The sequence below is a fragment of the Prinia subflava genome, chromosome 5 (genome assembly GCF_021018805.1).
Source record: "Prinia subflava isolate CZ2003 ecotype Zambia chromosome 5, Cam_Psub_1.2, whole genome shotgun sequence".
In the NCBI taxonomy this organism is placed as follows: Eukaryota; Metazoa; Chordata; class Aves; order Passeriformes; family Cisticolidae; genus Prinia; species Prinia subflava.
In genome coordinates this window covers 29004624-29019956 of record NC_086251.1, presented here as the reverse complement: position 1 = coordinate 29019956, position 15333 = coordinate 29004624, and the positions used below count along the sequence as shown (strand labels likewise).

At 39.4% G+C, this 15333-nt stretch overlaps 1 protein-coding gene across 2 annotated transcripts in view; it reads right to left on the bottom strand.

The window, feature by feature from the left end:
- The window catches only part of MAP3K9 (mitogen-activated protein kinase kinase kinase 9), a 61450-nt gene that overhangs the window by 13716 nt on the left and 32401 nt on the right, over window positions 1-15333 (bottom strand). For both annotated transcript variants that reach the window (XM_063398698.1, XM_063398699.1), the window contains exons 4-8: window positions 12574-12722; window positions 9011-9186; window positions 6726-6966; window positions 5488-5610; window positions 4587-4740 (exon numbers count right to left, since the gene is read on the bottom strand). In XM_063398698.1, the coding sequence (XP_063254768.1) occupies window positions 4587-4740; window positions 5488-5610; window positions 6726-6966; window positions 9011-9186; window positions 12574-12722 (843 nt within the window). The remainder of the gene's footprint in view (window positions 1-4586; window positions 4741-5487; window positions 5611-6725; window positions 6967-9010; window positions 9187-12573; window positions 12723-15333) is intronic.

Sequence of the window (15333 nt, the reverse complement as noted above, 5' to 3'; positions counted from 1 at the left end):
GCAGAAATTACAAGGAAAGAATAAAAAGATCTGCAGCTAGTCTGAATGATCTCAACTGGACACACAAAAGCATCGACTTGTTATTGAAACAACAGAAAACTCAAAGATCTCTTCCTAGCTCCATTACTAACTTGCATTGTTTTTTGATAAGACATGTAATTCACTACCATCATTCCCTTAAAGAGAAAGGGAAATACATCCATATCTAAGTTACCTCTCATGATTCTTATTTTCCACCAGAATCATTATGCATTTCTAAGACAGCTTCCATTCCAGGATTTCAAGAATTTATTATATTGGGGTATTTTTTTGCCTTGGTGTAAGTTTTTCCTCTGCTCTCTACCCAACAGAGATGCTGTATTTGTCACCAAACTATACTTGCTACACTTGCAATAGCAGGGCCACAGGACCTCAACTTGATCCAGCACACGATCAGTTGGTTGATGACTGTGGTATAGACATCACACTAAAAGTATCCTGTGCAGTTCTCAGCTGCATTGCAAGTCCATCCCCATTAACCACTCTGCAGTACTGCACATGCAGTACCCTGCTGTGACCTTGAATCCAGGCAGCACAGCACTGAACCCTATTTGTCAAGACAAAAAACCACAGGGTTTTATAACAGACATGCCATTCAGTGTGAGTCTGTTCTGATTTACTCCCTCCACAGTATACTCAGCTGTGTAACACAACACAGCAAATAAAGTATGTTGGATCTAAATTACCCAGGTGTGCAACATGCCTAGCTAGGATACATGCTATAAACAGAGATGCATATAGAAGGAAAGCTGGTGAGTGAAAATGAACCATGTTAGCAGTGTGAACATCTCCAAAATTGAATCTCAAAGCTCTTACAATAGGGGTAGAGAACTACTGAGGAAGGTGAGATTTCCACAGTGCTGGGAAAACACATACTCAACTTAGTTTGCTTCCTTTTGAGCAATCTTCCTTCCCAGAGCAATCTTCCCTTGCAAAGAACAGACTGAAGGTTTGCTGTTACTGTCAAAGTGCAGCTCAATCTGAACAGGAAGATAAATAGCTACCAGAATAATTTCAAGGCCTGCTACATTTGCCTTAAGGTTATAAAATTTTCATCCTTCCCTTTTATTTTTTGCTCCTTCTCTTTTCCCCCCAAATTAGAAGCAGACCTCAAAGACCTGTCCAGAAGATTGCTGCACATCATTATCATTAGACAGTGGTGTCAATTAGAAAACAATTGAAAACATGCTGACTTGGAAAATGTTCCTACTATATCAGTATTGTCTGCTACTGTCCTAAGGAAAGACAATGATTTGAAAGCATTAGCACTAAAACTATATTTCAATCACCAACATAACTCAGGAACCTAAAGACTTCTTGCCTGTAATCCATTGAGATTAACTAACCAGAAGGTTGTTACTTACTTTGTTGTATTATGACTGAGTCACTTTTCTGTTGCCTTTTCTACTGGGAAGTCAAAGGCACCTCTTTTTAGGAACGATAAGATGACAAGGTTTATTTGCTCAGAAGATTGCATAAAACTTCCCTAAAACTGTGAGACAGCATGTCTGGTGTCTCAATACTATTCTGTAATAATGTTAAGACATTAATACAAGACTGGAGTGAATAAAAAGAAGTCTGTTGCCAGGCTCAGCCCTATTAAGCTTGCAAGATTTTAAGAGATAACCGATAAAGGATTTTAAGTCACATTCTCTATCACCTTCAAAAAAAATAGTAACCTGTGCGAAAAGCAGGGTGACCCTCACCCATGCCATAGTAAGTCTGTGACTTGCTAATTAATGCCAAGTTTAAAGACATTGAAAACTTCACAATATATCCTTGAGAATACACTGTAAGATCACAACTGAACTGCCACAGAAGTAGTCCAACATAAAGCTTCATCCAGTCTCTGCAATTCAGCACAAAACCCTTCTGCTGCTGTGCATATTCTTTATGTTCAAGGATAAATACAGAAGTATGAATAATCACTGTATCATCTTTTCATGACTGCCTTGACTTGATGTTAATTATAGGTCACTGTAATTCTCAGAACGCTATTCTCGAATAAACTTGCAATTATCTCCTGTGAAGAATACATGGAAAGTGATAAAAATTATGAAGATAAAAGTTCACTGGATCACAAAGTCCCATAAGCAGCAGTAACAGCAGCACTCCTGCTACCAGAACAGCATTATGGAGAATACTTGAACTGGGCTTTTCTATGCTAAGTTTTGCTCTTCACTTTACCCCAGTATTCCCACCGTTTAGAATTTGGGTCAGTCCGTTTAATATCTTCATCAATGATCTGGATGAGGGGATTGAGGGCACATTCAGTACGTTTGCAGTGACACTGAGTTGGGTGGAAGTGTTGATCTGCTGGAGGCCAGGAAGGCTCTGCAGAGGGATGTGGACACGCTGCATGATGATGATGAATCAAGGCCAACTGCATAAGGTACAATAAGGTGAAGTGTTGGGTTCTGCACTTCGGTCACAACAACCTCATGCAATGCTACCCATCCTCATCAATGGGGATGAGTGGCTGCAAAGCTGGTGGAAAAGGATCTGGGGATGCTGGTCAACAGGCAGTTGAACATGAGCCAGCAGTGTGCCCAGGAAAGCCAAAGCCATCCTAGCAGGGAAGTTATTCTTCTCCTGTACTCAGTGCCAGCGAGGCCACATCTCAAATCCTATGTTCTGAGACCCTCACTACAAGGAAGACACTCAAGAGCTGGAGCATGTTCAGAGAAGGGCAATGGAGCTGGACAAGGGTCTAGAAAGTCACTCACAGGAAGAGCAGCTGAGAGAGCTGCTTAGGTTGTTTAGCCTGCAGAAAAGGAGGCTGGGGGAGACCTAATCACTGTCTACACCTCCCTGAAAGGATGGTCTAGCCAGGTGGGAGTCAGCCTCTTCACCCAAGTAGCAAGTGACGTCTAGAGAAATGGCCTCAAGTTGCACCAGGAGATGTTCAGATTAAGTATTAGGAAAAATTTCTTCACTGAAACGGTGGTCGGGCATTGGAATAGGCTGCCCAAGAAAGTGGTGGGAATCACCATCCCTGAAAATGTTCAAAAGGTGTGGGGATGTGGCACTTGGGGAGACAGTTTACTGGTGAATATGGTAGAGGCTAGGCTAATGGTTTGACTCAATCTTAAAGGTCTTTCCCAACCTTAAATATTCAATGAAGTTTTATCTCCTTATCCTGTAAAATAAGAATTTAAAAATACTAAAAAATAGCAAGAACTATCTTTTGAGTCACCAATATTTACTGCAACTCTGCCCCCTTTAAATTAAAGTCTGCAGTCTGGCATGATCTCAGCAAGGAGTGGTTCATTGTATGTCAGCCATTCTGCCCTGTCAGCAACGCTCTCCTGTTCCAGACACTCTGCAAAATGTGATCTCCATATCAAGTCTCCCTAGGAGAGATTCTGAGTACTACAGAACATCTCAGCTGTAGAGAGAACAGGGCAGTTTTATGAGTAACCACAGTTTGCAGGCAACTCCGTTGCAGCTGTCTGTGCCCAAAAGCAATCAGTGCTTCAGATTGCACAGTAATGAACAGAAAATGGAAGAGGTGAATTCTAAGAATGTGATTTCAAGGTAGAAGTGTTTTTTTCCAGCTTCAGTGATCTCCCACCCTTTGACATAATTACTGATTGTAAAGTTTAACACCTGTTTTAATTCCTTAGAATGATATCTTATCCTTCATTTATGTAATAGGTAAAGCCCAGGCAGCAGTCAAAGAAGCTTCCTCCATATTGTCCTGCCAACATGTCTTGAGTATCTTAGAGAGAGAACATATTTTAATAGATTTTGGCTCTCTTGCAGGGGGCTACAATACTAATGCACTACGAAACATCAATTTTTCAGGCATTTCACACCTGAACACACAACAGTAAAAATGAAGATTATAACTGTTTTATTCTCCCTGCTAAAAAACATGGCAAGAGTCAAACCATCAATTTATCAAGGGGAAATGCTCAAACTCCATTAAAAATTACCAAGCATTCAAATCTTTTAGAAGGCAAAAAAAGCCCTATGCTTAAAGTAGCATTCCAGCAATGATTCATTGGAGTCCTGATATAAATAATTCAGACACTCAAAGGGAAAAAAAAGTCATAGAACAATAACCTATAGAAACAGAGATACAACCTGTATTTCTGCAAAAATCACTTTCAGGATTGATTCACTCAAAGTACATGCCCTTTTCAAAAGACTCGAGAGATTTGCTTGGCTTTATCAGATACTTTTTATATACTGGCATTTAAGATAAGAAAAAGAATATATGAGAAGTGTAAGAGAGAAGCAGTTTCAGATTTATGAAACTACAGAAAACATAGAAAACCTACTACAGAGAGTTTTGCACAGCTAAGAAGTTTGACAGCTTACAAACATACCTAACAACGTAGTATCAGACAGTGAAATATCAGTTGCCAGCAAATTAACTGAATGCAAGTCTGTAAACTGTTCTGAATCTTTAACATCTCTGGTACAGGAAAGAAGTTTGGAAGTAGAAAGGTGTTTGCAAGCAGATAGCCAAATCTCCTGTGAGCCAGCTCATGACCAGTTTTAGAACATGGAAACGAGTCTTCCTCCAGCCCCTCTCTTACCCCTCTTCTCCTGCACCTAGCTCCTTGTGACAAAGTGAGCTTGGTCCCCAAGTGCGTCCCTTTTTCTTCTGGCCTCTCTTCTCTTCTTCCTCCCCTTCCTCCTTTGGAAGGACTGAGCTTCGTCCCCATGTTTTACTGCTTTCAGCAGGTGTCACTTCACAAGTGGAAAGAACAGTGGAAAATGGGAAGGAAAAACAGATATACAAATTAAAAGAATTGGTTCCACGGCAACATAAAGAATAAAACACAGGCCAGAACAGGAATAGTGACAAAAGTGATTTTCCCATAATTCTGACCATTTATCAACACAAATCTGACAACCAAATGCCAAATTCAGCATTCCCTAATCCTTGCAAGTACAGGTAGCCTCTCCAGCTTTATTCCATCACTGGTTTCTCTATAGAATCACCAGTTTGAAACCAAACACACAAGTGTGGTGATATCCAACACAAACACTATACATCAGTTAACATGACTTTCATAATTCTAAGACATGCATGTCTGCCTAATTCTGCATTATTCTGGCAACACTATTTGCATGACAAGTGCCCTTGTTCTTATTTCCTTGAAACAGTAACTTAATACACTACAGCAATGTTTACAGATCTACTCTGCAAATTACTATTTTTTTAAATTAACTTGTACACCTAAGGAATATATTTTCCATAGAAACAGCAGTATTTCAAGAACCTGGGTAAGCATGGTTTTAGCCCCGAAGGAGGCAATACTCCCTGCATCACCAAGACACTCCATTTTTCTCTCTAAATGCATACATGCAGGGCACAAGGCAAACATTGTAGGCACTTCTTCAACAGTCCTGTCTTAGATATGGGATCTTGGCATCTTACCACGCTGACAGACTAGACATTTCCCAAATTCAATACTACATTGAGCTCCTTACACTGTATGGCCCTGAGTCTGGGAATAATGGTAGGACTTGCAGGAGGGCTGGAGCAGCTACTGATCAAGCTTTTCCTTTTGTCCATCGTTGGAGAAGCCTGCACAGTGAATTTATGCTGAAAATCTGTTTAGCAAAAGAAAAGAAAAATAAAAGCAGAAAGACACAGTTAAAATCCTTTTTTTAATATAAGAAAAAAATAAACAATAATTTATGGCAATTTCCAAAGAGTGCAACTTACAGGATCTATGTAGAAATGAAGTTTTATGGCTAATTGCTATTTGCCCATTGTACACACTGAGAACTCAGAATGAAGATGGGAATTCACACCCTGAAAATGTATCTTAGTGTGTGTGTGAAACACACACATACACCTTGTGTCGAGTGACATGGCAAATTATATCCCTATATAAATCCTTGCACCTTACCTCTAAGTTTCTTAAGCACCACCAAAAATAGGTGTTCGCAGACCTAAAGAAAGGCAGAGGTAACATACCCATTTTATCATAATTTCTCTTCTCAACGGCCAATGTCTCCCAGAAAACAAAGAATACAATGCAAGTCATCATCCCTGATGTAACGATGAGCACTGGGTGATTTACAAACCCCACACTTTTGGTTTTTTGACAAATTTAAATCTCCATAAAGAATCTGCAGTAGAAATGCTAAGGATTAAGTATTTCTGAACATCGTCATCTTCACTCTTAAGAGTGACTTTGCCAACACTTTACTAGTATTTAACATTTCTTCCAGAAGTTGTTTCTGTGTTAATAGGAGTTGACATATGCACTAGCAATCTAGGACTTTAGTCTCACAGCTACCAATGTATTTTTGGTAACTTTTAGACTCCTACACCAAAAAAATCCAGTGGATTATAGTTTCTCCTGCACCATTATGTAAAATATTCTCTGAGCACAAACCTCCATCATCTTCTATGTACATCCTTTAACAAACAGATTCTTTTGAATACCAACATGTTAAACTGCAACACCACAATTTTACAATAAGCCATATACAGCCAATGGCTAACAAACATGTAACATTTCAAATTACTTCTGGCCTTCTTCTTGGAACTTCGGGCAATGCTAGCCACAAGAGCATTAAATTTAGTTTATTGATCCCAAAGAGGCATGTTTTTCCCAAAGTACATCAAATCCTTTCTAATGTGTGTCAGTAATAAGGAACTATCAAACCTACAGGCTGCTCCCATTTCACCTGGCACAGCCTAACACATCACCCACCGGAAGGCAAGCTGATATGATTGCCATCCTTTAACTTGAGCCGGCTCCTCTTGAACTTCCCCATGCGTTTCTTGACACGAGGCTTCTCCTGACACAGCTGGTGGATGATGATGTTGAGCTCCCTTTCCAGGATGTCAATCTCGCGTTCTGCCAGTTCCTGTTCCCGCCTTCGTAGCAGCTCCTCATGGTTCTTCTGTTCAACAGCAGCACGAGTCAGCTCCTCTTCCCATGTGCGCAGCTCCTGCAGGGAGGTAAGAAAGTAGAAACAAAAGGCTACCCTGCAGCCTGTGGGTTAAGACTAACAGTACCAGTTCTGAGGGCACAGCTTCAATGGCTTGTGCTCACAGAACTGCAAAAACCGCTGGTTGAAGGCTCAGCTGAGAGCCAAAAACAATCCTCAAGGACTTCAATGCTTGCCGTTCAAGGCCCCTCATAGCAGTACTTCAATTTAGACATAACCACTTGTGAGGCCACACCTGAAATCCTGTGTCAAATTGTAGGCTCTCCAGTACAAGGCAGACATGGACAGACCGGAGAGAGTCCAATGAAGGGCCATGAAGGTGATTAAGAGACTGGAGCATCTCTCCTATGAGAAAGGGCTGAGACAAATGGGACTGTGCATCCTAGCACAGAGAAGACTTGGGAGGGGTGAAGGGGGATCTTACCAGTGTATATAAAAACCTGAGGGCAGGGTGGAAAAACATAAAGCCAGGCTCTCTTCAGTAGTGCCCAGTGACAGAACAATAGGCAACACACACACACTGAAACACAGGGGACACTCTCTGAACACTTTTTTACTGCATTACTGAGCACTAGCACAGGTTGCCCAAAGAGGTTGTGGACTCTCTCTCTCCTCAAGGATATTCAAAAGCCATCTCAACATGGTCCTGGCAAAGGCACATAAGGCAAACCTTTCAACCTATCCCTTGCTGACAAAACGAATTAACTGAAACTGCCCTTGAAATCCCCAAATCCCACTGCGCTCCTCTCCTCTCACCACAAGGACAAAAGAATTCAGCACTTAGAATAATTCTCTCCAGATGGCCAATTCCAGTGCAGAAGAAAAAAACTGAAAAAATCAAATTAAACATGAGATAGATAATTGGATAGATTTTAGTAAAGATGTTTTTAATAATGGCATCATTACCTGACTCATCACTTGGGAGCTTTGATACATTTTACTCAATAAGTGAACAGCATATAAAAATAATTCCCCATTGCTAAAGAGGAATACAATACTGAACCTGAGGGCAGTGTAGTTAGTACTGTTTAGTTGTTTGTCTGTTGAAGTTTCTGGTTTTCAAAGATTGTTCCAACACAGTTATGCCATGGGACAACAGTAGCAAGGAAACGCCTATCAGTTAATTTATATTTCCCAAAAGCTATTAAAATAAGTGAACAGAAATATTTTAAGTATTCCTGTAGAAGCTGACTTCTTTCCTCTAACCCAAAGTCTTCTTTTCTTTCTCTCTGTCTCCTAAATCCAACCTCTGAGCCCAAATCAAACCAGCTGCTTATTATGAGTTTACTTTCAGGCAACAGATTGTGAACTTACAAATATATTATAACACTAGTGATTTTGGTTCTGCTACATTTTTTCTTACCAACAACTAAAGAGTCTCTCTAAGGATCTTAAATTAGATGCAGCAAGCTGTGCTTTCTGCAAGCATGCTTGAAAAATCTTCAGCTTTTTCACATCTTCCCTTTGAGGCTGATGGTCACCATTCCTCTTATTCCTGCTAGCATTTTTGTTTCCAGCTATATACCCAGAAGGATTTCAGTTATAGCAGTTATAACTGGACCCTTCCCCTGGTAGCACTCATGTTTATTATAGTCTATGCATTTTGGTTGTGCTCAAAACCTTGAAAGCACAAACCCAGCAGAACCAAAGCTGCAATGTTAACTAGAATACATATGCTGAAACTACTCCTCCTACATCTCTTGTTAATAGTTTTCATTGGGTTTCTCAATTAAGATGCTAATAGTGAAACAGTTATCAAATGCAATAAACAATCAACTCATCACAGCAATTTGCACAGAGTATAATGGAAGCTCACTACAATATTAGAAAGAGTAGCAGCTCAGGATGTGGCCATTTATTTTTCTCATGATTCTACCCTTGTGTGCATCATAACCTGTCATTGATTCAGGGACTTAATACAAGCTCCAGTAAAGCACAGACAAAATTAGCTCTGGGATGCACAAAACAGTGATCCCCGTTTGAACTATGAAATGGGGAAATTACAATCAGAGAGCACAATCAGGGAGCACAGCTCTCTACTTACCTTTTCTTTGGCTCTGAGCTGATCAAACATCTCTTGGATCTCCTGTTTCCAGTCTTCCTGCAGGGAGTGGAAGGAATCTTTGGGCATTTCAAAAAACCCAGACTCTTCTATGGCAGTAAGATGGTCTAGGATAGTGGCAAAGGAAGGTCGTGAGTGTGGGTCAGGGTTCCAGCAATCTAGAACAGAACAAAGACAAACAACTGTCAAGCATGTCTAAGTATGGATGTCTGAGAGGACCAGTGGTACTTTACTGATCCCCAGTGGCTGAGAGTGGCATACACAGCACCTGTGTCACCCCAGCTCTCCCACTGCCCGCTTGCACTGACTATTGTCAAGGATGGAATTGATGCTTTCATGTTGGTACAATATCCAACAGCACTGAAAATCTTGAACTACCTAACTACTGAGGTCTCTAGGGTCTATTGCAATAATATGTCAAATAAAATACAGATTTATTAATTTTACAGGTTACACCATAAAGCATTTCTAAAAAATAACTAATAATTTCCTTAAATATTTTGCTTGAAGATGCAAGTATGTGTTCACAGAGTAGAAATACTATGCAAGGCTTTTGCAAATACTTCTTTTATAATAGTTACACTGCAGAGTTAACAGCCATACTGCAGGAGGATATCTGTCAGGGTTTTTCCTGACGCCAAACTGTAATACTAAGCTGAGTCATTATGAATCTTTTCTCAGAATGGAAAACCTCTCCTACAGAGCAAACTGGGCATAACTTGTGTGAGAATAGGAGATTCAAGTAAAGAATGACATCAAATTGTGCATTTGGAGTTCTCCTAATTTTACAGGTCCTTTTTTATTATTTGAGAGAAAATTAATCAGATATTTTTCTTTTACTTTTAGGAGAAACCACAGATAAACAAGTTTTTTCATTTATGATCTAATGCAATTTTTCAGCCAATTACAAAACTCTAAAAACACAGAACTGAAGGTAGCCATCTTACCATGTAAGGCAACTCAAAGAGCAACAGTACAAAAGGCAATGTTTTACAGTGATGGAAATTGAAAACAGAAAAGAGTATGAAGTAACCCCTCAAGCTACAAACAATCCCCCAAACCATTACATCAAAACATTTGATCTAACAACACTTTTGAATAGGAAATTTGCACTCATTCAGTCCTCTCTCTTCCTTCCCCCTCATTTCTACTGCAGCAGAAAAAAAATCTTCCTCATTCTATGTTGTCCTGTACAAGCACTTACACAGGTTCTTGTTCAGCACGTGTCCTTATTTTCTTTAGTTCTGCTAGATGCCTGCATGCCAAAATCCCAGAGCAACCAAACAGAAAAACTTCCCATTCACACATATTTGTAAGGAATACAGCTTTTCTGCATGAATGGAAGTAACTAACACGTGGGTCTCTCTCATCATACAGCATTGGTCCACATGGTCACTGGACTTAAGACACACATTAATGCAGCACAAGGCAAGAGTTATAAAAATGTTCGTAAAGTTTTCTAGACCTTGAAGTCAGAAAAATGAGAACATACTTAAAAATATTAGGTGGTGTCCTAAAAGACATTAATTCGTCAGTTTTGTGGACTGAAGTACACCAAGGGCAGCTGTAACTGAAAATAAAAATCACAAAACCTTGCAACAGCCAAGGCTCGATTCTTTCCTTTGATTTTAGTGTTACTGAGATTTTGCATTTGGGAGTTCTGTTTTTGAAACTGGGGGTTATCAACAGGTTCCATGCTGAATGCATTTGTGTTTATAGCTTTTAGTTTGCTTCTTTTATCAAAATAGAGAACTGAGGATGTTAAAGAGTGCTCTGATGATCCCCTGCTGCTGGCCAATTAGTAGCAATGGGTGTTAGAGCAGGACTGTCAGTGCCATAATCCCTGTCACTTTACCTCAGGTTTTAAACATGGCAAAGCAGACATGACCCAAAGTAAAACAAAACGCTGCAGCCAGCCAAATGCATGAATGAGTGAACAGGATAACTAGCAGGTGGCCCGTGGCTTTTATTTTCCCAGGCCTAGATCAGCCATTATTTGCACTAATGAGGACAGTTGTAACATATAACTCTTTTCTGTGAAGAGCAAAAGTTCAGCTTTGTTGTCTCAGTGAAGACCACCATGGCAGTAATTCAAAAGTAAAAGCAGCATTAGAGGAAGAAGAGTTCACCCGAGATGGGAAACAGCCTGTTTGGAAAAACAGCTTTGGTGAAGGGGCAGAAAGTAATTGGGTTCTTTTGTTCTCATCTTCACCCTGCACACGAGGAAGCCAAGTGCTCCAAAGCCACGTGGGTGCTCACCCCTGTGCTCCCGGGTTCAGGCACTGGCCATATGCCTCTACCTAACTTCCCCAACAGAGGGCATTATTTTTAAATCCTCACTTAGAGTTCAGAAATGCAGGAAAGCATGTCAGAATAAACTACCTGGCACAACACTGAGCTGGTACTTCCATCAACTCTTTCAGACACAGTTTCTCACCTTACACTGCCTCTACGCTATTCTACCTGCAACTCTATTGTTTACTATCCAGTAGGATAGCTCTTGTTTAGCAGAACATGCACATTTTTTTTTTACTTTGAATTAACTGAAGCCTGTAACCTAAAGAAAAGAACAGGGGAATGCAAAAGTATTCCAAAAGCAGAAAAAAAAATCCATCAGAAACATTTACTTCGTGATTCATATTCCTTTTCTGAGATCAAAAGCACCACCAGAGGCCACAGAATATCAGTTCTATGTTGAGACTCATTCCTTGCTCACCAAGACTATAAACCAAGTTTGATTTCCCTTTATCTTGTTTTCCTTTCTGCCAGATAGATATAAAAATGTTTGTTACATATAAACACCTAGAAATCCTTGGGAATAGGGACACTGACAAAAATACTGAAGGTAAGGAAGAGAGAGAGGGCAGGAGAGAGGGAGGAAAAAAGGGACGGAGGAACAACTGAAGCTCTGGAGACATGAAAGCAGTTTAAACAGCCAGCAGACCAGGTCACATAAGTACATCCAAAAACTACCTCACACAATCCTTTCTAGTAACTAGAGCAGCTCTGATGACTAACTCCTGTATTTCTTCCATCTCTCTGTAGCCCACCTTGGGCATGAACTACCTCCACAGACAAAGCAGAAAATCACATCATTCTGACTGAAAATATGGGTTGTTTTGGAATGTCAAAGCCACATTTAAACCCTCTCCCTGAAATGTCAGTAGGACAAAGTTTCACCTCAAGCCAATGTGACACTACTAGCAAGATGTTAGAGCTATGGATTTTAAAACCAGTTAAAGACTTCAAAGAAGACCAAAATATGTGAAGTTTTGGTATTGGTGAGCTCTCACTACAAGATGACAGCAATAGCCATCCCTTTTCCTATAAAGCCAGTTGATAAAATAATCTCATTCATTATTCTGGTGGTAGACTGACTGTCACAGCACACTAACAGCCAGGCCTGGCTCCCACAATAACCTGCACCACTGAATAAAGCCACTGGAGAAATCTGTGCTCCTAGGTAACAAACCCAACACAAAGAGGCCATGCTCAGCAGCACTCTAGAAACAGCACAAACCACACTCACAGCACAGCTGGCTTACCTTCCATGAGTTTGGCAAAAGGCTCAGGACAGGTGGAAGGGATTGGAAGGGCAAGCTTATTCATGGCAACACCATATGCTACTGCAAGACCATCAATTCCTCGGAATGGTACTTCTCCTGTTAGCAGTTCCCAGAGCAGCACACCATAACTATCAGGAAGGAAACAAAAACAGAGAATAGGTGTTTGACTTTAACATAGTCTTTCTTAGACAACAAGGTACCTGAACCTGGGAGTTTGGTATACTAAAGAAATTGCAGTTTGTGGGACAAGTTTATCATGAATGCCAAGCTGGTGATCTGCCCTATTTTACCTGTTTTAATAAGTCTGAAATAAGATGACATTTTCACCTTTTAGGCAAAAATATTTTTCTCCCTGAAACTGGGAACAATCTGGAAAACATAAATCTTCTAATTTAGTTTCAAACCAGAATCTCTCAAGATACCCAAAAATATGAAGAAGGCTTGTTTGGTGGCTTGCAATGTCTAAAAATAAGTAAAAAATACTTCTTCAGAATTAGGTTGTCATCTTAAGATGTTCTACAAAATACTACCTATAAAATTATGGAAATAGTTCCAGGACTGTTCTCCCCCAAAATATATAATGAAAAACATAACCTCAGAATATTTTTTCTGCTTCTAGAAAACCTGAAACAGAAGGTGCTTCTTCTTCATACTTGGTGACCTGACGGGTTTTTTTTCCATTGATCTCTTACTCTCTTCTGAACACATTTATCATTTATTATATTCTGTGCTAGTGAACTCCACAAATTTAATGATGTATTGCCAAAAAATACTTCTGTGTATGTGTTTTGAGCTTGTCACTTGGTAATTTCATTGGCTTCCCTGTAGTTCTTTCAATATAAGAAGGAGTAAACGTATGTTGCCTATTAGCTCTTTCCATGCTGTCCATGATTTCCCAGGCTCCCATACATCCTGCCTAAATCATCATCTTTCCAGACCCCCAAATCCTAATCTAGTTAATCCTAATCTAGTTACTATCCTGAACAGAAGCCATTTCATATCTTTCACTGACCTTGACACCTTCTATTGGAATGAGCAAAATCACAAAGTTTTAAAGGTATGGGGAGAGGCACTAATGGTATTGCTTGCTTTCTGTCTTTCCTATTAAATTTTCATTTGCCAGTTGCCTTTCTCACTCTTTACAAAATGAACTAAATTATCCATAGTAGCTCCAATGTGTTTTTACTGAATCACAATAGTAAAATTTAGAGCCCATAAATTGCACATATGAAATTCTCCCATGGGTACTACTTTGTATTTATTATATAATACTTTGTAGTATTTATTATTATACCATCTATTTTATCATTCATTATAGTAAAACTTTTCCTCATTTCTCTACAGTAGAATAATTTCTCTTATCCTGAATAACTTGCTATCATCAACCATGCTAACCAAGCATCTTTCTTTCAAATCACTTATGATTGTGTTGAACACAGAATGCCCCACCAAGAAAACTGATTTATTCCTTTAATAATTAAGAATTTATTAAATGATGGAAAAAGACTTGCTCTTTTTTCCCACATCAATTTACTTTATTTAAAACCTTATGATTAAGGATTTTGCTTAAATCCAAATACAGTATAAGCAATGTCACCACTTATCCACATATTCAGTATCTCCTTCAAGCATTTTCACTTTTCACAAGGTATTACATTTTCTTTTACAAAAGCTGATTCTTCCCCAGATATGCTCCCATGTCCACCAGCTCCCTGCTCTTTAGTGCTGTTTCTACCATTGAAAAGAACTCAAGATCATACTATGCTAATACTCAGGAAGCTCTTTTAAGATCTGCCACCATGTCTGCTGCCTTCCATTCCTCTGGTACTACACCACCTTTAAGCAACAGATTACACAGCACAGCTACTAACTCAGCTGACTCTCATGTTCTTGTAGAAGTCTTGGGTGTTACTGTAAATCTCAGGAATTTTTACTGCTCATTTTATCAGTCAGTTTTAACACCTCTGTGAATATTACTTCAGTAAGATACGTCCTCCAGGCTTGAATCCCTTAACGATAAATCTTCATCTTAAAATGCCTCTTTGCTCTATTCTGGCAGACACAAGTCATTGAGGTTTTTTCTGGCATTGCCTTATCTTCTCTGCATTCCCATTTTTTCTCACCTCTGGGCTGTTATGTTCTCCTACAGGGTTCTCAACTGTGCTGCATTTAAAAGCAAGGGATTTGGTTTTATGCTTTAAGAAGACTCTCCTCAAAATCCTTTTATCTTCTTTGTTTTATGTACAACTTGACAGAGCTCAAGTCAATGATTAATTTTCCTTATCTGGATACAGAATGAACTTTTAAAAAGATGTCTTTCAGTAGTTTTTTCTATACTGTCTTCTTCATTATTTTAAAGGATTTCCCATACATTCACTCAGAGGTTTACCAGTGTCCTTACAAGATAGCCATGTTGTGTGTTCCCCTTTTGTTTTTACACAAAATTCCCTATGTTGTCAATAATCTTGAAACTAAACACTACTGTAATGGACTAATGTTTCTTAATTTTATTTGCAAAGATATAAAATCTAAGAATACATACATTTGGACCATGTCATACTGTACAACCTTGAAGGTCTCCTAAGCACACCTGAAGATCAAATGAAAAATTGCTTCTCTTCCTCCAAGTTCCTTAAACAGCTGCTCCATGAAAGAGTCTGAAGTTAAATATTTTAACTTTTCTTGTTTCAAAGCAACAATTTCCCTATGCATTTGGGAGTACATTATCACAAACTGTAC